The sequence below is a fragment of the Phlebotomus argentipes genome, unplaced genomic scaffold (genome assembly GCF_947086385.1).
Source record: "Phlebotomus argentipes unplaced genomic scaffold, Phlebotomus argentipes genome assembly contig_5, whole genome shotgun sequence".
NCBI lineage: Eukaryota > Metazoa > Arthropoda > Insecta > Diptera > Psychodidae > Phlebotomus > Phlebotomus argentipes.
This window is the reverse complement of record NW_026776165.1, coordinates 274,493-296,216: the sequence shown is the minus strand read 5'-3', so window position 1 is coordinate 296,216 and position 21,724 is coordinate 274,493. Positions and strand designations below refer to the sequence as shown.

Below are 21,724 nucleotides of genomic sequence, written 5' to 3'. Positions count from 1 at the left end.
AGTCTTGAAGATCTCTCTCCTGCACTCTCTCTTCCCCGTCGATCACCTTCTGATTTCCCTCCCTGTGGCGAGAAAAAGACGAAGAATGTCCAAGACTTGATTTTGTACATATTCCATGTGTCTCTTGTAAATACGCATTAATAAAAGAATAAGTTTAACAATCAACTGTTGGCGTTTGTGAAAATGTATGGCTTTTCGGGCGTTGGACACTTGAACTCCTGGAACAGCGGTCTGAATCCTAGACTCTTCCTCCCGACAGGCTCCATCATATTGTTCCACAGTCCGTTGGCACTGACAGCATGTCCTTTCTGGCTCAAGTGTACGCAGTCGATAGACATGAGACTCATGTCGGGCTGCTTAGAGCCTCTGTAGAACACCGAAGCGTCCCCAAAGAAGGGCTGAAACACCACCGTGAAGTCCTTAGTGTGTAACTCTCCCAGGAAACTCACTCTCTCCATGATCTTGACGAACTTCCTCTCCAAGGAACGATACAACTCGCGATCCTTGGAGTAGCGAGGACCAAAGAGGCAGGAGCACTCAATGGGACGCGTGAGTGAGCAGGAAAAGGGCGTCTGCACGTGATCCATGGAGAAGGAGAGGCTCAACAGTGGCGATGGCACGAGATTCACAATCGTGCGTGGCATGTTATCGCGAAGGTAGCGCAGAGACTCAATCAGGTACTTTTCCTGCATCTCATTCATCCACAGCGTGGCGTTGGTTTGATAGCAAACGTCCGAGCAAAAGTCATTTCCGCCAATCATGTACGTGAGAATTTTCCAATGATGCGTCATGTTGACTCTGAAAGAGAAGAACTGAAGTAAGAAAGCGCTTTTTATCCTTTCAAATCCGCGAATTATGAAAAAACAATCACAAGAAGAGTTAATCAAAAAGCGCTTTCATATCGAGACCATCACAGTAATGACTCTGTATAATATTTCTCTGAGTTTCTTTTTCCTCCGACATCAATAAAGTAGTTTACTCTGACATCTCTAGAATTACAAATAGAGAAGCAAAGAAAAAAACCTGTAAATCGACCCCATAATCAAATTGCAACACCATCCAATCTCGCGCTTTTGGCAGCCAATTGATTACAGTGCATTGCTCGCTTCTTTTTGCCGATGAGCCCGTGTTTGTGGCACGAGTGAGAAAAAGAAATGGTAAGAGTCCATTTGAATTCAATTGCAGAATTAAATGAATTTCAGTGATGAAATTGATGAGATAGTATTGTGTGAAATGAAAGTGAAAGTAGTTTCGGACATAAATTCCTTGGACTCACCTGGAATCGAGCCTCATGCGTCTGACAAGTTTTTTCACATTGTACGGCATATCGCTGGTTGTGGCGATATTTTCCGCCACATTGAACTGGGCCTCGCGGTGCACATTGTACGAGTCACTGAGTGAGTATCTGTGCAGGAGAAAGAGTGTCAGAGTGGAGAACATCTTCCCGATTTCAGGCAATTAAGTCTCTTGTGGGCGGCAACTCGAGCACACCATGCCACGTCAACCTCATCGTCAATCAATTCCCGGGCAAACTCACCCAAAGAGCTGCGGATTGTACTCCTTGATGATGTTGGGGAGTGTCAGATGTGTGCGCCATGTCCCTTGACCCCCAATTGACCACGACACTCCCCTGTTCTCCACCATCACCTCCCACAGGGCGACGGAGTTGGCAGCTGTGGCCGTGGTTAGGGAATCTCCCACGGCTGCAATCACATCGATATCGCCTGCAGGAAATTGAATTTCAGTTCAGAACCTACCCTAGATTGCCATGAGACTCACCAGGACGCACTTGCTGGACACTTTCCGGTGGCTGAGAGCTGCGGAAGCCCTCGAGTGAGCACGGGAAGGCTTTGGAACGTGACACGTGCGATTGGAAGGAGTTTCCAGATTCCCTCTGACCAGTCTCACCCAGGATGCGACTGTAGATCTCGCGAAAGCCACGGTAAAATCTCCGAATGGGCAGGGAAGCATCCAAGGGACTCGTCACGATGGTGTCCTTGTATGTCTGGGTCCCTGTGAGATTCCTCAGCAAATTCCCAGTCGTGCGACTGATCACATTCTCCTGTCCAGTGGGAGCCAGAAGCTGACCGCTGGATGAGGCGATTAGGATGACAATCAAGTATGAAGGATGCATTTTCCTGCTGCCACTGTGGATCAAGATAACATACAGTTCATTGTACAAGACAGGATCACACGAGAGTTTTATTAATTCTGTCGTTTTACGTTTTAATGAATGGAAAATTTATATAACTCATTAACTGAAGTTACCAAGACATCTCTCCAAATTATCTCCGTCATACATCAATATACATTTCAACTCGCTTCATAAACTTAATTGCAATTTAAGCCACACTTGTGCCAAGCCTCATACTTTTACCAAATCTACACTGTCGACCATAAAACCATCGAAATTACAAAGAAATTGCAGCCCAAAACTGATCGAAAACTGGAAATGCACAGTCTGGATAGTGCACGCAAGACGTCATGATGGAGAAATTATTCGTGCGATTGCAGATTTCGGCAGAGGATGGGAAAGGAGAAATGGCTTGCGAGGGCAGCGAAATTACAAGAAATTCCAGCGCAATTGACAACGCGCAGAGAGGCAGAAAAAAGGCCTGAAATGCCTGAAATTGACGCTATATCGTTCGAGGAAGTGAGAGTTTTGCACATGGGCGGCATTTTTTTTTGGGAAAGTTACCGCCAGTGTGAAATATTAATAAAATATCTTCAGACAATTTAAAGTGATTTTTGGCGACTCGCCCGGGAAAAAATGTGATAATTAATTTTCTTTCCGCAATCTCGCGCGTGTATTTGTGAGGGGAAATCATCAATTGGCCAATTCATCAATCCAACACTTCACCATCAAAGACGCCTCGTGAGGCAATCACGCCAAGAGATGAGTATTTGGACTGAGACAAAGGCCCGCAATGAGGCGGTTTCTCGCTCATTTATTAATGTAATGATCCCATTACATAATGCCAGATACATAAAGACACGCTAGGAGAATGTCCGAGAGATGAAAATCAATTTTGGGGGTCTTCATTTGGCCAAAAATTAATTCACGCGCGATTGTCTTTCATCTGGGAAAGTGTTGTCTTCTTGTGCAAAAATCACAATATTTTCGAAATTGCATATGCGCGCGTATTTAATTAGGCAATGAAAAGATATGCAGCGCAATCGAAGAGACAAGTTGATGGTCAGTTTAGATGGACAGCAGAAATCAATTCCCCATTGAATATTCAGTGCCTTTAAACGGTTTTCTTTTGAGAAACAGGTTATAAATTATTCTCACTTTCGTCTGAGGCATATTTTCCCACTACAATGCGTCTTCGTCTGCATGGGCCAAAGAAAACAAAGACACACACCATCAGAAAATCAAGGGAGATTTTCACCAATGAGCCACACGATGATCCAACAATTAAGCAAAGTTTTGTGAAGGAAGGACAATTTGAAATAAGTTTAAAGTTCACACACACACAAGAAGTCATTTAGTTCTGCTGGCAAGAATCGCCAAGAAAGGAAGAACATATTCCACAATACAGTGAAGTTTTTTATTGGAAAAGTTCCGTCTCTCCTTGCCAATTAATTGCTTAAAGTCATCCTCGAGTACAGTTTGAATTGTTCTATCTTCCACCTTTATCTGGACTTGAAAACAAATAGTTTTACTGCAAAAATTCCCACAGAGAGTGTGATGAATTATATGTGGGTTTTCTTCATGGGTGGAAAGCTAAGAAAAATTTAGAGTGTTTGTTCACAATTCACAAAATAAATTATACTTTATTTGCAGAGATCATCGTCGAGGTTTAGTTCTGTAGCTCCACCCACAAAATTGCGCCGCCCACTAGAATTGATAGTCAAGGAAACTCATGTCTCAATCACAAAATGTCATGAAATAGTGTACTTGTTCGCCCCTTGAATAAAGAACGTATTGGCATGGTAAATGGTAAATATTGAATTGATTTAGCTGCGTCCAGTGTGTACTAATTTGGTGTTAAATATTGCAGAAAATCCCCATTGAATATCCATTACAATTGAATTGTGACACAGTCCTCCTCATTAAGCATTCACCACACACGATAAAATAAATCCATCCGGTGTGGGGGAGGGTGAAAAATTTGCGGAAAACACACTGTCCAGGAGCACGGGTTAAAAATGGCAAAAGCCAAAATCATGCTCTCCTCTTTTAAATCAAATTATTCAAATGTCACTGTTTAACAATCTATAATTAATCGACGAATGCAACTATCACGTATTACGAGCACGTATTTTTGTCAGCCACTTTCAGTCGATGCTTTTCAGTACCTCAGTCCATGGAGGTCGCCGAGAATCTGGCCGAGAGTTCTTCCACTTGCAATCTAATGCCATGAATGGCATCAATAAAGTCTTGGGAAAATTGGGCTCAAACACCGCATGTGTTGTTGTGTCTTTGAGGTGAGCAAGAATCCATTGCATAATCTCACCGTCTTGCAAGTTTAATGTTGAGTGCGAGAAAAAAAAACACCTTCAACTGCATCTCATTTTCCCCCACCCAGAGATGCTGAGAAAATTAATTTGCCGTAATTATACTTTTGAAGAACCCTTTGGCCATTCTATACTTCACGGAGCGAGTCCAATGGAAAATGCTCAAATGCAGTCAAACTTCACCAAAAGTGACACGGTTAGGAATCAAATAATCGAGTTTATGAGCTCGTCTCCTCACTTGAAGCGCAACTAAATGGACTGACCAATTAATTTATTTGTAATTTTACTGCCCAGGCCTCATGGTGTGCAATGTGGAGCGCTTGTGGGGCTCATTAGTATCCAAGTGATGCTTCCCGCCTCCACCAAAAAAACCAGAGCTCACCCATGTTGCTGCAGATTTAATTATAATGAAATTGCGTAAGTTGCTCGATATAAAATCTAATAATCGATGTCATGCTCAACTTCGGGCGAGAGTGTCAACAAGAAATTGGACGGGAGGTTGACTTTTCCGCAGGACAAACACACATCAAGCCAGTGAAGCAATTTGTTCTTATGACCATGAGAAATTTTGGGCTAAACGAAAATGTTACGGATAACTTTTCGAGTATGTTATCGTCATTTCAAGTTTACAATCTCACGTCGAGATTCAATTTTAGATCACAAATTTTGGGGCTGGAATTTGACGGCAGTGGAGAAGTTTCTGCATAAGAAATTAACATCGTTCTTTGAAAATGGTCCAGATTGTCTAAAAATACAATTAAAAAGTTGCTTGAGAGAAAACTATTAAGATTTTGTTGTTAATTGCTTATCGGAAATATTTTATATCACTCGAATGCGAACATTATTTTCAAATTAATACAAATTTCATGCTGATGAGGCAGAAAAACACACAGAAAAAAAATTACATCAAATACTTTGAGTTTATTCAAATTTGCCTAATTATAATAGGATTCTCCATCAGAATAGCATAAAACTGAGGTTTTAATGTGAAATTTCAAAGTGCATATCTTTGTCTAAACATATTCTGATAGTTGAAAACATTCTGGGTCTCACAGCAATAAAATTGAAGTTATTTATAGGCATGAAACTAAATGCATATCACTCTATTTCAAATACTGATAACATTTTATGTCCTCTTTATTTTCTATGTGACATTCTTAGTTACTGAAAGTTATTATCTACTTGTATATATTCCATTCGTGTCAGCTAAAAAATTCCGCATGATTTCTATTTCCACCAGGGTTAAAACTTGGCAATATGAGTGCTCTTCTGAGATATTTGAAATTGCAAAAGAATAATTGCCGAATACATAACTTACTTTCCTTGGGGGGCGTTTTATGAATGCGAAAATGTAATTGTTTGTGATTTCATCAGTAATTAAAATTAGCTGTGATTAATTTTGATGAAACATGACCACGACTTTCTCAAAACATCAACACCAAAAGTTTGAAGAGCGTCTTGTGCTGTTCACTTTGTTGTGTGTATTTTCTTCGGCAATTTCGCAGCACGTCGGAAGTGTGGCTCTCTTCCTGGACCCAAACACTGCGGGTTTCAGGAAATTCAAGTCGATCATCTGCCGCATCACGAGGCGTCATCGAGTGCGAGACGCTCGCATGCAGTGCACAAAATCGCTAAGATGCCAATGGAGTGATGCGTGAGGCCCCAAAGAAGGGCGGTCGCGAAGACAACGCGCCCAACTATTTCTGTCCCATGCCGACAATCACCATGTTCGGGCTAATTAAATTCGCGTGATCGCCACACAATTAAGACGAATTGTGCTCACCCAAGAACTCATTCACGAAGCCCTGGGATTGTCGCTCGCGAATCGTGCTATTTTTGCATCGCAAAACGCCTCACGTCAACCTTCATCGTCGTCGCGATGCAGACACACACCCTGCAGGCGCACACATGTGAATGTGAGAAGGAACCGTCGTGGTCTGAGGAAACAATTGCCAAATTAAGTCACAGACAAATTGGGAAAATTTCACACAAGGCGTCCACACCAAATTCAGATGCTGCGACGCGACGCCAGGAGGAAGCCGCACACTTGCGCACTGTCAACCGCCGGCATCCCAACATCTCACCTGAATTTTAATTGTTTCGTTACGTACATGACGATATCATGCAAATAAAATACCCAGAGAATGTGTGTCTGACATAAAATGCCGACGCGCGGGCTTTTATTATTCACGACAGAATCACAAAACGTAACAAAACAATTCTCTTTTCTCCTCTGCCATTATGTAATTACACCGCGGTGAATTTTTTTCGAGTGGTCAGGGCTCAAAAAACAACGCATTTTTATTCGGGTTGGTATTATTTATGACTTTATAGGGGTCAACATGGTTAAAAGGCGGTCTAAAGATGTGTTTTTCTTTTTGTTCCTAAAACATGCAAATTATAGCAATTTATATGGATGATATATTAAAAATTGCAATATATTTATGGCACATAATGAGAGTTTAATCACTCATGAATCAATCAAAATTGCAATCTTCAGCTCAGAAGCTAACCTTCACATTAAGATATCGGCTCTGACAAGGGGCAAAAGATTTTTTATAAAGACTGCCAATTGCAGCAACATCGCAGAATTACGTCGAGACTCTCTTTCTAAGTCACTCAAGCCCAAGCAATAAATAATCATAACGAAATAAGCATGAAAAGACTTTCATTTCGAAGATGCGTCAAGTCATATTTCACTGACACCTCAGACGATTGCGAACTAATCAAAAACACTTTCATCGTCCCAAGTCTTGTGACACTGACCAGCAGATGGGTTTCTCGCCAGAGTCGTCAAGTGGGTCATAAGTGGATTAAAACATTATCACTTTCTTCCAAGTGACAAAAAGAGATTTTTTCACTGATAAATCACACGCATTCAGCATAACTTTCGGCACATCTTTGCGTTATGAGTCTCAAAGAAGAAATTGCATGCCATGACCTTAAACTTTCCGTTCAAATATTTGACTCACTCATTAGAGGCAATTAGATCGATTTGACTGTGCCTGATATTTGAGCACTCGGAAGATGCTCATCATTGTCTGCTCCAACTTCTTTCACTCCATCGTAATTGCAGCTTAATTGTCACTCCGCAAAGTTTTCACACCTTTACAGCTTGCATCACGTGCGTTGGAGATTTTGTATGAGACTCTGGATGGTGCTCAGCAGCTTTTAAAGAGGGTGACAAGAAGGAGCGAACAAGGTTGCGGAATTTGTAATTAGAGTGAAGAACATGTTTGACAATACAGTCAATATTGACTGAGAGTTGTTAACATTTTTCTTCCGCCCACACTCACACTTTTCACAGACGTGAATTGGCAGGAGTTCAGAAAACTTTCACGCCTTGTCTCGCACTTTAATTTTCTTCCGCCCCCTTTCATTATTTTTGCCAAGAACAATTCTACAAGAGGATGGTTTTAAAGATTTTCCTATTTGTACAATGTTCTGCTGACAAGAAGAAGAGTAAAATTGAAAAATTCTTGGTTCCGATCATAAAGATAAGACGTGAGAAATGACAAAGCGAATAAAACTACGAAAACAACCAAACAGATCTTGAAAGATAGGTGGAACCAAATACAAGAAGAATCAAATGTTCACGGTAGTTACAGACCACGTCGTATAAATTTTTCAGATCAATAAACCATGTGAAGAAATGCTGTGAACAATTTTTATTTTAAGTTTTCTCATAACATTAAGAAATTGGTTAAGCAAAAGAAAACTGCATTGTTTTGTCGTATCGATTGGGCTTCAGATAGTTTAATAGTATCCAACGAGGCCAGTGTATCCAGTGTAACCATTGTAAAGGCCATATCCACTGAGTCCATATGTGGTATAGGGATAAGTGTAGTAGCAATATGGGTTGTAGAGTCCGTAGGAACCATAACCAGTGTAGCCGCCATAATATCCAACAACTCCATTGGTGACAACCTGTGCCTCGGTGAAGGCAGAGGTCATGGCTGGCGATGCATTGAAAAATCAGTTGGTATTCAATGGGGATTAAGCCAAGGAAACTCACCCACGACGACGAGGAGAGCGAAGACGACAAACTTCATGATTTTGAGTTGCTGGTTTAGCTTCAGTTGACTGATCGAACTGATATAGTCACTGCATGAAATCGCAATGGTATTTATACCAAAGGAGAAGTCATGTTCCTTGCCTAGTTACTTACTACAAGTGATCGTGATGTTGTTGCCTACCAGACTTGTTTCCAAGCAGATTCCATGGTTTTTATTTATACCGTCTCCAAATGCGCCGTGAGCGTGCAATTTTAGTGCACCCAGAGCGAAATTATGCAAAGACCAATCAATTCTCGAAATACCCTCACTAAAACCATAACTACATACCTACGATGCAAGGCATCCGTCTGTAGGGGAATGCCTCGGCTTGGAGGATTCACCCTCTTGGCACGAGATCCACATTCGAGTGTTATTATGAATAATAAAATGGGCCTGTACAATTAATAGCGCAGAAAGTTCAAATGGGCACGGGGATTTGCCGCTTGGGGTGGAATCGAAAAAGTAAACAAAGGCACATTAAAATTTATATATGAGAGCGCGCCCGAGGGATGAGTGAGTTATTGTCATGCGGCAAAGGCCACCCTCTGGGCGCCCCTTCGCAACAGCAAATATTTGAATCATTTGAGGCGGCCCCGAGAAATTCCTGCACAAGCGATGAAAATGGATTTAACTTTCACTGATTCTGGGGTTGCACAGCCCTCAATTGTGATTTTCACCACTGTGCGTCTGCAGGGGGTTGGTGCACGGCAATTGCCCTGTGATTTCACTTGAGGACTGTCGCATTTTGGACAATTCAAAGCCCACCCCCCAGAGTCATGATCACTCGCGGCCGATCGTGTGGGTGCATGTGAAATGCCACACACTGTGATGGGGAATTTTGGCGAAATTGGAGGCAAATTTATCGCCGTGACTGTGTCAGTCGCCACCCCCGGTGGATACAATCACGAGCGGTTATACTTTATGGCGTGGCATTTAATTAACATGCACAACAGTCGAATGGCCATGGCTGCAAGATGATATGTGAGATTTCGGCGCAGGAGAACGCACTGCGAGGGTGCACCTCCCGAGGGGTGGCGAATGGTAATCACCCCGCAGTTTTGGGTAGAACAGCGCGAGCTTTAGCCGTATCCCTCAATTCGAGGGGGCCACAAGGAAATACTCCCTGAAGTTACGGGGTTTACAAAGAACAAGGGGGTGTGCATTGGCATTGCTGGATCGGATTTTGCGCTATTTCAATGTCAGGAAGATTAACAAAATAAATCCTGGTCAGTTTGCAGCTGTCATCCAATTCTAATTGAACCGTGGATATGACTTTCCTATGTGTTTATGAGACAGAATAAATTATAGTATTTCACTAATCAGCGAATGTTGTAGAATTGTTTTGATTCTCTCGTCGCCGGATGATTTTCATCCAGCTCAGACGCCCCATTTGATATATATATCTCTTCCAATTATTGGTATTTTCAACTTCACTTTTGAAACTGTGACTGTGAGATGTGTTCTGGATTTTACACAAGGCCGGATTTGATGAAATTTAGTGGATGAAGTGGCGGAAGAGCTAGAAAACTGTGAAGAATTCGTGTCTGATGGTGTTGGCAAAATATTCACAGAGACCGACTTCCTGTTGGCAATAACTTCCTCTGAGCACCGGATATTCACTTTCACTCTGGCCCTCTTCGCTCTCACCCCCCAAGAAGGGGTGACACACGGGGTGTGGCGGAGATTTCAGTGAGGTCGCTCTCTGCGTCTCGTGAGGACAATAGAAAATTATTTAGCATAAAGATTCGTCCGTGGGGAGCAATTTAGGAGGATTTAGAGCATAATTCTACTCCCTCACGAAAGTGCAGCTCTCTCAAGATGCCGGGAGAGATTTCATTAATTTGTTTTTTGGCCGTTCAACTGTACCGAAACCACCCAGTCGCGAAGAGGGTAAGATTCGGAGGAGACATAATGAGAAAGAGTGAATGATGAATTATGTGTTTTGTAATAATCCAATTTAGCGCTGGAGAGAGACGCAATTCCGCACTCCAGATGCATTAACTCTCGGGCAAGGAACAGGGTGTGGGTGGAAAGTCAAGTCACCCCACGTCTCGGTGCCGGATATGAAAGTACTAATGACTTCAATTCTAATCATTTACAATTTAAATTCAAAAGGAGATGCGCGATGAGCAGCCAAGAAGCAGGAATCCTCCACTTTATTCATCTTCCTGGCATGGTAAGGAGATTGCGGGGATGCGGGAAAAACTTCAAGATGCAATCAAGTGCCAGTGCAGGAGTGGGTGTTCCCTTGTAATATTCCTTGAGTATGACGTGCAAAGGGGAAGAAGTTGACGATGGGAGGCATAAATTAGAGATTGTGGAGATTGTAAGCAACGCATTATGTCTCACAATGATGAAATTAAATTAAACTGCAAGATTAAATTAATTTTTATTGTCACGCTCCTTCGCTGCCCCGTATTGTGGTCCTTTTTCAAAATTATCTTGAGCAGCATCAGAGGCAATGTTCCCAGAAGATGAATAGGCACAGAGATTTAGGATTGAAGACAGATGTTGAAAGAGTTCCATATTTTGTAGGATCTTCAAATGGGTTTGCGTCTCAAATATTCACAGATTTCAAGATAATAATTTCTTGATCTTTAATACATATGATATGGATTCCTTAAGCTACACTATTAGGTACAAGCTTCAATTGAAACATTCATCCTATTGACATGATCCTCTGTCGATATGATATCTAACGGCGCCATCTCGTGTCAAGAAGTCAATATGTGAACATCGCTCTAAATATTATTTATAACGTGCAAAATAGATCAGACCGAACCATTCGTTCCACTAAATTTGCCGTAATATAAATCGCATTTTGGATGTCTGCTTATCCGTTGCGGGGTGGCTTCTCCGGTGAATAAATATTCCGCACTTGCTGCTCTCTCTCCGCCATAAATGGCAGTTGTACTTTTTCACTTGATGCATCCCTGGGATGGGCCAGGGATTGCATTTTACAAGCGCCTGGTGTTTCCGCACGAACGAGAAGAGTGTTCCGCACAATAAACTGATTGGTGATTTACACTGTCTCACCCCAGAGCGAAAGCTCGCTGGCAGCGAAAGCTTCCCCCGTGCGCCAAACACCTCTCATATTCATGTCGACTGTACAACATAATTTATGAAAATAAATTCCCGATACATGATTTATGGAATATTGAATTTGCTCCGACATCGCGTGCATTCGAGACGCTCTTCAATCCTCCTTGTTTTCTGTTCACACTTTGCGCGTATATTCGGGAAATTATGGGGGAATTCTGGCCGAAGAGTTTCCCTGAATGACAAGTGCATATCGTGAAATGCAGCAAATTTAACTTGATATTACACAACTGAAATCATCCAAAATGCAAAATATGCACACCAAGTGAAGAACATCTCGAGTGTGTCTTCTCCACACTAAAGAAGGGGAAATGAGACTCTTAATTAAGGGATGTTCATGCAAATGGGAGCGCTAATGACGCGAATTAACATAAAACCAAGTAATTCTATAAATGGGTTGTCTGTGTCTCTAGCATACAGATGGAGGAATTTATTCTTCAACCCAATTCCACTCTGATTTCACCTCCGCCACACGAAAATCTTGTACAAATCGGTCGACATGATGAATGGCATCAAGAGCAGATGCACTTCCGGGGAGCCCTTCTCGACATTCCGCACGCCTTTTTCCTCAGCTCACCTCCGCCCATGTCGTTTAATTAATGCCATCGTGCTTCATCTGCAAATGCTAATACTCCACCACCAATGTGGAGGAGCGCTAAATTGTAGCCGAGGAGGAGCTCTCCTGTGTGCGGCTCAAGAGGGACTCAAATAAATTCTCCCTCCGGTGAATATCAATTTCATAAATGGATACTCCATAGCGTGTGTCAACCTCATGTCATTCTTCTGTGCACTTGATTTATGACTCCTCTCAGCCAACATCTTCCTTTTCCACCTCAATATTTCACTTGATATTCCATGCATTACATTCCTGTGCTGAGGGTTTGTCATTCTTTTTTCTCCATTCAATGATTTTTGTCCGCTTTTCAGCATTGACAAAAGATCCACCCTTTGCTTTTCGAGGCTTTTCATCATTTCACGGATTTAAAATGAAATTTTTTTTTCCTGAAAATATATATATGCCTCTTCAAAGTCATACATAAATATGAGCTAACCAAAACATAGTTGTTTTTATTGCTCCACCCAGTGAAATGCTCCGCCCACTTGCAGTGTAAACTTTAGTTAACTTTCTGCACCAATGCTTATAAAATCTGTATAGTTTTATTTCTCAAGCCAATTAGAGAACAAGCTTAAACAACCCAGAGAAGATATACCATTTATCATTTTCATGACTCTCATCCTCTCAAGTGCACTTTTCCACACTAAAAACAAACCTCTTTGAGGATGCTTTTTGCACTTCAATGCTGCAAAATGCCTCAAATATTATTGCAGTGAATGAGGAAATTAATGCTGGGTGCATTTATGGTGGGAAAATGTTGATGGAGAATTTTCGCGATGGATTCCCCCACCTAAGCTCAACTGCAATTTCCTCTGCCAAAACTACCAGAAATGCTGCATCTTCAAAAACACTATTAATGCCTTAATTGAGCAACTTTTTCATGTGTCTCATGAATTTCACGCTGAAGGAAAACTACCCCCATTTCCTCTCCCGATGGGCGAAAATTTCTCAAGTGACAAAATTGTGCCACTCCTCATCCGAAAAACTGACACGAGCCCCAAATGGCAAAAGTTAAAGTGTCTCAAGGGAGGAGCATTAAATGCCATGACTCCTTTTGTCATGCCCCCAAACCCAGTAGACACACTACAATGAAAATATTTACAATTTATGGCAGTTTCTGCTGCGAAAGTAATCACTTGCCTTTTCAAACAAGGTGGCGAGAGAGCACTCAAGTACAATAGAGAGTGGCAAGTGAATGAAAACTACGAGAGAATTCAGCCCTATCCTTAAGGAGGAAATGTGTGTTGAAGGATTCAACCATCTACCATTAATTTTCATATTTAATCTCTTTTCAGACAATATGACGTATTATTATCGCCTTGCTCTGCTCTGGAACTTTTAAGCATCCGCCGAGACTTCCTTATGAGCACATCCCTGTGATATATATCATTTACAGGAGGTGTAATCATTACAGAACATTCCATTCTAGTCACTCGCTCTCTCCTCATGCACTTTCAATTCCTCGCTTGAGGAATATTCCGAGGTAGTGGCGCAATTTCACTGCGATGGTACATTAAGAAGATTTTAAGGAAATATCATAATTTTCATAAAATATCCCTACAGTCAGATCAAATAAAGAAAATGTGCAATTTTACACTTTGAAGTACTTTCAAATTGAATGCGTGAAATTGTCCACCCTTTCTGTGAGATCACTTTTACCTTGTCTCTCTGGCAATAACCGATACTGCAGTGCAATTTTTCCATGAAGATCATTTGCGGGGTAATAGGGAAAATTTTATGAAGCTCGCAATTGCACGTTTAATATCTTCTCAGACATCTGTTTTTCTGCATCGTTAAATTTCTGCATACTGGCGACACTGCCGAGTCACTCAAGAAAATTGCCCCTGAAATTCGTATTGGGCAAAGGCATTTTACGACCACGGCGCAGAGCTTCCTCCTGATAACACTGATTAGCACTTGCTGACGAGATTTTCATTAATTCACTCTATGTGGATTACGAGAGATTTCCACTGGTCATGCCTCATCCTCTGACCTCAGTTCCTTTCGCTCTCTCTCTCTCTCTCTAAATTCAGCTCGAGCCTCGTGGCGAGGAAAGAAGTGGAAAGTATGGGGGCTAAAAAAAGTTACAAGACGATAAATTGCTGCGATAATCGTGGTTTTATGGTCTAGTCAAGTGTATTTGGCCAGATAAAAAGTTAATGCAAGAAGTTCTCGCCCGATGTCGGGTTGGAATGAAAAATTGTGAAATTTTTTCTCCGCCATTGCGCATTTTCAATCGCCATGAGGAGGAAAAGCGCGAAATTTCTCCCTCTTCCCCCCCATTGCAATATGGGCAATAAATGTCTCTCTCTCTCCCCCGGACAGATGATTGCAAGAATGTTTTTTTTTTCGCCCATCCGCACATTGTTGTCTTGAAGCATCCACTTATACATCTGGCTCGAGTTGCATGCCCGCGAAAGAGATAAATTGATATCAATGGCGAGAGGAGACTTATGTTGATAAATCACACTGAAATAGCTCGCATCACAACACTTGCAAATTACTCTTTTCTTCGCACCATTCTTCCCAATCATTGGTGCACACAATGCAAAATTACCCCCACAAGCGCGACATTATTTATTCGAGGAGCTCCTCTTCACACATCTGAATGGCAGACTCAACGTCTTTTTCGGTAGCAATTTCAGGTGATACACACACTATACTCTCCTCTTTTGGGGGAAAATACAGCGAGCAGTTGTTAATTTTGACGAGATTCCGTCTCGTGTGAAAATAGCAAAATGAATGCGTCTCTAGAGCTGTCGTCCATAAATCCTGCCAGAAGCACCGCGCGTCATCCAGATGTTCTCATTAATATTCCGCACGCTTTTCTCACGCACTCAACGCAAAACGCTTTAAGTGATTAGCTGTCATAATTGTTATTAGGCCAGGAGACCATCTTGCTGATTTGAACATCATTTGCCCGCTTAAAGAGCCGCTGAGTGAGGATGTTCTTCAGGAGTTCTTCCTGCTCTTCTTGGCTGTTGTTCAGCTCCGCGCAATGCCAATTGTGTCAGCGACACACAGACAAATTATGCATGAAATCTACAAAGATTTTAATAATACACTTGATGATAACTTCGATGAAGCTATATGTTTTAAAATCATAAGTATAGATTTTTGAAAGTTGGACTAATATAGATCTAGTCCAGACAGTTTAAACAAATTTCTAAGTCCCTGTCATTACACACATTTTTAGTCTACCTTTGCGATCTACACCTAGTTCAATCTAATGCTTCTTCCTGGGTCTCCTGATACCTTTTCCCAAGATACTGCGCACACAGATTTGTTCATTCTGCGTCAGAAGGAGCCAGTCCGAACATTAATGCAGCGTCAAGAAGGATTTCTCACTCTGTGCTCTCCTCCACCTTGACTTGCTCGCCATGGAAATCAATTGGCAGTGATCATGAGACTGATGGGACGTGCACACAGTGGTGGCTAAGTGGGGGGGCACCCCAAGAGTGCAATTGATTAGGAATCTGCGAGTGTGAGTAGTTGTATGGGGAAAATGGTATTTTAAGTGGCACAACACTTAAGATCGCGAAAGAGACAGCGATAAAACAGTCACACAGAGTTAGGAAGATTAATGTGCATCTGTGGCTTGGGCGCTCGCCCGCCCCCCGGCTCGTCCCCAGCCCTCGGCCAGACGCTCTTCTGGGTGGTGGTGCCTGTGCTGGCCCTATATGGGTTCACCGCAATTGTCTGTAGTTGTCTGAATGCGCGAGGTTGCTCTTCGCGATGGTGTGCATCCATTACAATAAAAACGCGCTACAGTGGCATCGATTCGATCCTTGTAAGGATCGTTTCTATTTCGAGCATACAAAAGCACTTTGCTGTAGTATAAAAGTCGAAGTGTATTCGGCACATTGTCTCACTCGCCGCAACATTCGTGCCATCGACAGGCAGATTTCATTGTTCATAAGTGTCTTTGAGGTTGGTTAGCAAATCATCTGGATTTCATAGATTCATAAAGAAAAAAAAATATATATCCCGTGCTCACAAAAGTGATTTCTGTGCCTTTCTCTTCTGAGTGACTTCTTTGGATTATCTGTGGCTTATTGAAGTGGAAATTATGTGAAGATTTTCCAACCCTTGCGTTTTCGGGCGAGGTTGACAATTCGCCCTCTCGAAGGAAATTGGCAACAAAATAAATAGTGTGCATAATGAAAATGTTGTCGATCCCCAATTACAATTATTTATATGCGCCCACCACCCTTCGCAAGAGGGTTGGGGGAGGCTCATTTCCTCACCCTCACCAGGAGGGGACACATTTCCAGATCCCATAAACACATTTGTAATGATGATTTATGGTTATTCGGGTAATTTTGTTTTGTGTGTTCCATTTGATTCCACTTTAATCAAACGTGTACGTAGGGAAGCCCATCATTGGGCTGGGGTGGCACGCCAACAAGTCAAAGTCGAGTCCCCAAGACTCCTCAGGAATCCAGCGAAAACATCCAATCGTGGGGTGGAATTCCACCGCGAAGAGCCTTCATTGTTTGGCAAGAAAGTCTCCCCCAAATTGGCATTCACTGTGCACAAATGTGTGATAGATAATAAGATGTGACAGTAAATAATTACTTATTCCAGCCGCACACGAGTTTCTGGGGAAATAATTAGGGAATTATAATGTTGGCACTGAAATCCATGTGTCTCTTATTTTAAGAGACAATCCTCACTAAAATCCCGAAAGGCATTCCATTGAAGACGTTAACCGACCAATTTTGCAATGGTCTCATTTCAGAAAAGGCTAAAGCCACTCAGTCAAGATGTGTGATGAGGATGCGGGAGCACTTGTGATTGACAATGGATCGGGAATGTGCAAGGCCGGGTTCGCCGGCGACGACGCGCCGCGCGCCGTGTTCCCGTCCATCGTGGGCCGGCCGCGCCACCAGGGCGTGATGGTGGGCATGGGGCAGAAGGACTCGTACGTGGGCGACGAGGCGCAGAGCAAGCGCGGCATCCTCACGCTCAAGTACCCCATCGAGCACGGCATCATCACGAACTGGGACGACATGGAGAAGATCTGGCACCACACCTTCTACAACGAGCTGCGCGTGGCGCCCGAGGAGCACCCCGTGCTGCTCACGGAGGCGCCGCTCAACCCCAAGGCCAACCGCGAGAAGATGACGCAGATCATGTTCGAGACCTTCAACTCGCCGGCCATGTACGTGGCCATCCAGGCCGTGCTGTCGCTGTACGCCTCCGGCCGTACCACGGGCATCGTGCTGGACTCCGGCGACGGCGTGTCGCACACCGTGCCCATCTATGAGGGCTACGCGCTGCCGCACGCCATCCTGCGTCTGGATCTGGCCGGCCGCGACCTCACCGACTACCTCATGAAGATCCTCACGGAGCGCGGCTACTCCTTCACCACCACCGCCGAGCGCGAGATCGTGCGCGACATCAAGGAGAAGCTCTGCTACGTGGCGCTCGACTTCGAGCAGGAGATGGCCACGGCGGCCGCCTCCACGTCGCTGGAGAAGTCCTACGAGCTGCCCGACGGCCAGGTCATCACCATCGGCAACGAGCGCTTCCGCTGCCCCGAGGCCCTCTTCCAGCCGTCCTTCCTGGGCATGGAGTCCTGCGGCATCCACGAGACCGTCTACAACTCCATCATGAAGTGCGACGTGGACATCCGCAAGGACCTCTACGCCAACACTGTGCTCTCCGGCGGCACCACCATGTACCCAGGTGAGCACTGCCTTCCTGAGAATCTCTTTCATCAGCGTATTCAATTGATTAAATTCTTCTCTTCTTCCAGGTATTGCTGACAGGATGCAGAAGGAGATTACTTCTCTGGCTCCATCAACCATCAAGATCAAGATCATCGCTCCTCCTGAGAGGAAATACTCTGTCTGGATCGGCGGCTCCATCCTTGCCTCTCTGTCCACCTTCCAGCAGATGTGGATCTCAAAGCAGGAGTACGACGAGTCCGGCCCCGGAATCGTCCACCGCAAGTGCTTCTAAGCGGACACACCACAGCTACCAACCAAAGAAACATCATCGCATCGGAGGAAGTTGGTCTTCCTCAACATCAAAGGGCAAAAGACGAGCGGATTTCTTCAAAAATATCTCACAAACTCTTCACTCATCTTATGATTTCTTTAAGTTTCTCTTTCACTCTTTACCACCACCAGAGATCGCCAGACTCTTTGCCGGACAATGCTTGAGCATTGTCCGGTAAAATTTGTGCGATTCAGTGTAACATCAGCACATGGAAAAAAGGATCAAATCCACGATTGATTTGATATTTTTGTTAATAAAATGGCTTTTTTTTTGTAAAAACGCATGTGATTTCGAAATAAAGAGGAAATTTCTTATGCATAGTCGTCCCGGAAGTGCTGATAGAAGAGCTCTTTTGATTACCACTCAATTGTTTGCGTTGCGGTTTGTTTTTCCTTTTTGGAAGCGGAATTTAATTATCTACACCCGTTGTTGATCAATGAGTGTGACAACAAAGCATTGGGCAAAGAGCTCAATAAATAATTCACTCTTGCACCTAATTATGTGATTTAAATGGAATTGTTTTATTTCTACCTCAGCGGTTAATCTCGGTTTTAGCATTCACACACATCAACCCCATCAAATAGTCCACAGGAAAATTAATATTTATATACTGGGGGAGTGAAATTTAATTAGAAATTTATCACTGCTGCACCATAATTGTTGCATCCCAATTTCCAAATTACACCATTAACTCAAACATAAAAGACACCATAAAAATCCACTTTTCCCCATCATTCGTCAATTCTCAACACCCAATTGAGTACACATAATTATGAATATTGAAAAATGTGGCAAAAGTGGAGAGTCAGCATTTCATGAAAATTGGCATACGACCAGGATATTGTCAACAAATTACTTCCATATGTATTTGCAATGCAATTTTCTGTCTGATACGACAGAAATTATAATTAATGCGATATTTGCACTCACTGTGAGGTCTTTTACTCTATTTTAGGATCATGAGATGAAAGATGGGGGGCGCATGATGAATTTAGAGCTGGCAAAAAGACCATAAATCGGTTGTTCTTGCGGGCAATGAGTCCATTCATCAAGTGTGCACAAGTTGCAGAGAAGCGAGCGAAGAGATGCAGTGTGAAATTGCATTTTGTTAAAGGAGCATTTTCAAACATTTCTCTACAAATGTCCTAAGAAAAACTACGAATCATTTGTGAAAAAAAAATGCATTTGAAGTGTCTGATTATAGTTATGATCGTTAGGATTTGAATTAGATGACTTAAAGCCTGTATTAAATAAATTCAGAATGTCTGGAAGAAATCACATTGCAGTTTAATTACTACTAAACCCCTGACAAAGCGGTACTGAAAAGTGTAATTTTGCAATTCTTGTACAACTTTTGAATGCTCACGATATAAACTATATATTCCATGTTATCCTATCAGGATCAGGAAAATCCGCTCGTGCGTCCAAGACGGAGGAAATTGAGGTGAAAAGCTGGCGGCATTTTCGATTGTTGGGAAAACTTTCTTGTTTTGCAGCAACAATTTGTCAAGCTCTCAACTTGTGTATTTGGCCAAAAACGTGATCGTGTTTATGTTCCCGAACTTCACACTGAGACTTTGCGCAATGACTCGAGGAAAAACTCAATCTCATGAGATTTGTGGCGACAATTCCGAATATACAGAGAGAAATTAAACTTTATGTGCGGAAAACCCTGCGGTCAGATTCCCATACACAACTTATTGTAAATTCTCCGCACTCTTCCTCAAAAGCAAAAGTTCATGGAAGGCTTGGTTGACCATCGAACTTCACTTTTGCCCACAATCAATTGAATTAGATTGTCTTCCTCACATGAAAACCCATCAAAGAACTCTCACTATCACTCCTCTGTCCATGTCGACGATGAGGTGATTGAGATATGCCTTGTTGGAGCTTTAAGGCATGTTGAAAATGATTCACAAAGTGTGTAAAATGTTTGTGTGCACTTTTCCTCTGGCTAAAATAACACCAGGGTAAAACATCCCATGAAGAGGAGGACTTCAGGAGGAAAATACACGGAAATGGTCCGTGAAAGTTGAAGCTTTTCGCACCACAAGAGCTCCTCCACGATGAATGGAGAGTGCAAAGGGGCGCCCCAGCATGGAAATTCATCCTGGCAATTTTTTCCGCTCGAGTGGTCTAACGTACGGACGCTGACCGTGGCGATGGGAAGACCCTTGTGAGTTGCATATTCAAAAAGTTTTGAGCTTTCACGGACAGTCAATTTATGAGTCATCTTTGCATATTCCCCATATATTCACCGTCCATTTCAAGTCCCTCCAGACTTGCGAGTACCCACTTGAAAATTCCACCCCTGCCGCCCGGGCACAAGTATCCCATCGGCCGCGAACGTGACCAAACTATAAAGTGTAATTAAGTTCGGAAAAAAGGATTACTCCTGCCGCCACGGCATTTAAACAGTTCCTGTAGAGACAGGACGAAGTGACGCGCCTAATTAGACACTCTTCACCCCGGAAGTTTGCCACACACACACACTCAGAGACTCACCCAGTGTCATCCTGGCCGAGGATTCTCACTCCCGAGCACTCTCGCGGACCTCCGCATTGCCTTAATAGCCAATGGTCGGTGGATGAGGCGCAACTGGGAGGCCCAACATTTGTCACATCTCGTGATCTTTTCATCTGGGGAATATGGGCGGGGGGTGGCGGGCGGACCCAGGCAGCTGCCTCTGCAACTTCTTAATCGCCTCGCGACTCATCATAAAATTAACACAATGCAAATATTCGAGAAATTTATCAACAGGAAGACACCAAAATCCCGCCTCACCCAGAGAAATTCATCATATAAGAGACGTGTAATGAAAAGTTGAGGGTATTTCGATGTGCTTTTCACAAGTTTTCAACCACTTTGCATTTAATTCATGCACAGAAGAATTATTTATGGGTTACAACATATCAGGGCGCTTATATGAAGTAGAACTGTTAAGAACCAGAGCTTGGAAGGGATTTTTCAATGCAAAAGCCAAAGAATTTCCTTTCCTACATTTACATGGGTCCTCGAACCCGATTAAAAATCAACAAACATTGACTAATAGCGATTGTAGGCTAGGAAATTACTTACTTAAGTTGCAAAAACACCTTTGAAAAATGCTTTTTCCCTAAACCAGAGATATTCCAGACAACTATCTTGTCCACTGAAGTATTTATTTTAGTTGCAACGTTTAGTAGCAATCACATGAGTGCTCTTTTTTTTAAATTCTCCTCTGAAATGCTTAATTTTTTCTTTCTCTTTATTATGTAGTGTAAATATATAATCCTAATGATTAGATTAGACAAACATTGCTTTAAATTTCACTGAAATTTCCAAGAGCACAAGATAATCTTCAGAATCTCCCTGTAGGCAATTAGAGATTTTCAACTATTTTAATAAACGCTTTTTCCTGCGCCACGCCACTTCAGTCGTCCCCTCGCCCTATCGCAATGAATCAAGAGCAATTATGCGAGTGCAGAGACGCACTCATCATCTCAAG

General features: G+C 42.8%; 3 protein-coding genes across 4 annotated transcripts; 1 reads left to right on the top strand and 2 right to left on the bottom strand.

The window, feature by feature from the left end:
• Window positions 1-44: 44 nt before the first annotated feature.
• Window positions 45-20,816, bottom strand: LOC132255759 (phospholipase B1, membrane-associated-like). Of its 2 annotated transcripts, none has more exons than XM_059751906.1 (5): window positions 20,743-20,816; window positions 1,780-2,147; window positions 1,538-1,724; window positions 1,277-1,405; window positions 45-798 (listed from the first exon to the last, which is right to left on the bottom strand). In XM_059751906.1, exons 2-5 carry the CDS (start codon window positions 2,132-2,134, stop codon window positions 162-164), a joined length of 1,308 nt encoding a protein of 435 aa, XP_059607889.1. In that variant the 5' UTR covers window positions 2,135-2,147; window positions 20,743-20,816; the 3' UTR covers window positions 45-161. The 2 variants fall into 2 exon arrangements, with proteins under 2 accessions (XP_059607889.1, XP_059607891.1); XM_059751908.1 differs by lacking the exon at window positions 20,743-20,816 and adding an exon at window positions 4,303-4,331 and having other exon boundaries at window positions 46-798.
• LOC132255404 (shematrin-like protein 1) lies at window positions 8,115-8,591 on the bottom strand. The gene is made up of 2 exons (XM_059751412.1): window positions 8,477-8,591; window positions 8,115-8,417 (listed from the first exon to the last, which is right to left on the bottom strand). The coding sequence occupies exons 1-2, from the start codon at window positions 8,511-8,513 to the stop codon at window positions 8,218-8,220; spliced, it is 237 nt and encodes a 78-aa protein (XP_059607395.1). The 5' UTR covers window positions 8,514-8,591; the 3' UTR covers window positions 8,115-8,217.
• On the top strand, window positions 16,057-18,555 carry LOC132255760 (actin, indirect flight muscle). The gene is made up of 3 exons (XM_059751909.1): window positions 16,057-16,161; window positions 16,973-17,922; window positions 17,993-18,555. Exons 2-3 carry the CDS (start codon window positions 16,998-17,000, stop codon window positions 18,196-18,198), a joined length of 1,131 nt encoding a protein of 376 aa, XP_059607892.1. The 5' UTR covers window positions 16,057-16,161; window positions 16,973-16,997; the 3' UTR covers window positions 18,199-18,555.
• Window positions 20,817-21,724: the final 908 nt, after the last annotated feature.

Coding starts and splice junctions, on each gene's coding strand:
- LOC132255404 (XM_059751412.1), bottom strand. CDS start 8,513: ATGAAGTTTGTCGTCTTCGCTCTCCTCGTCGTCGTGG. Junction 8,418..8,476: donor CGCTCTCCTCGTCGTCGTGG/GTGAGTTTCCTT, acceptor ATGCATCGCCAG/CCATGACCTCTGCCTTCACC.
- LOC132255759 (XM_059751906.1), bottom strand. CDS start 2,134: ATGCATCCTTCATACTTGATTGTCATCCTAATCGCCTCATCCAGCGGT. Junction 1,406..1,537: donor TACAATCCGCAGCTCTTTGG/GTGAGTTTGCCC, acceptor TCTCCTGCACAG/ATACTCACTCAGTGACTCGT. Junction 799..1,276: donor CGCATGAGGCTCGATTCCAG/GTGAGTCCAAGG, acceptor CTTCTCTTTCAG/AGTCAACATGACGCATCATT.
- LOC132255760 (XM_059751909.1), top strand. CDS start 16,998: ATGTGTGATGAGGATGCGGGAGCACTTGTGATTGACAATGGATCGGGA. Junction 17,923..17,992: donor CGGCACCACCATGTACCCAG/GTGAGCACTGCC, acceptor CTCTTCTTCCAG/GTATTGCTGACAGGATGCAG.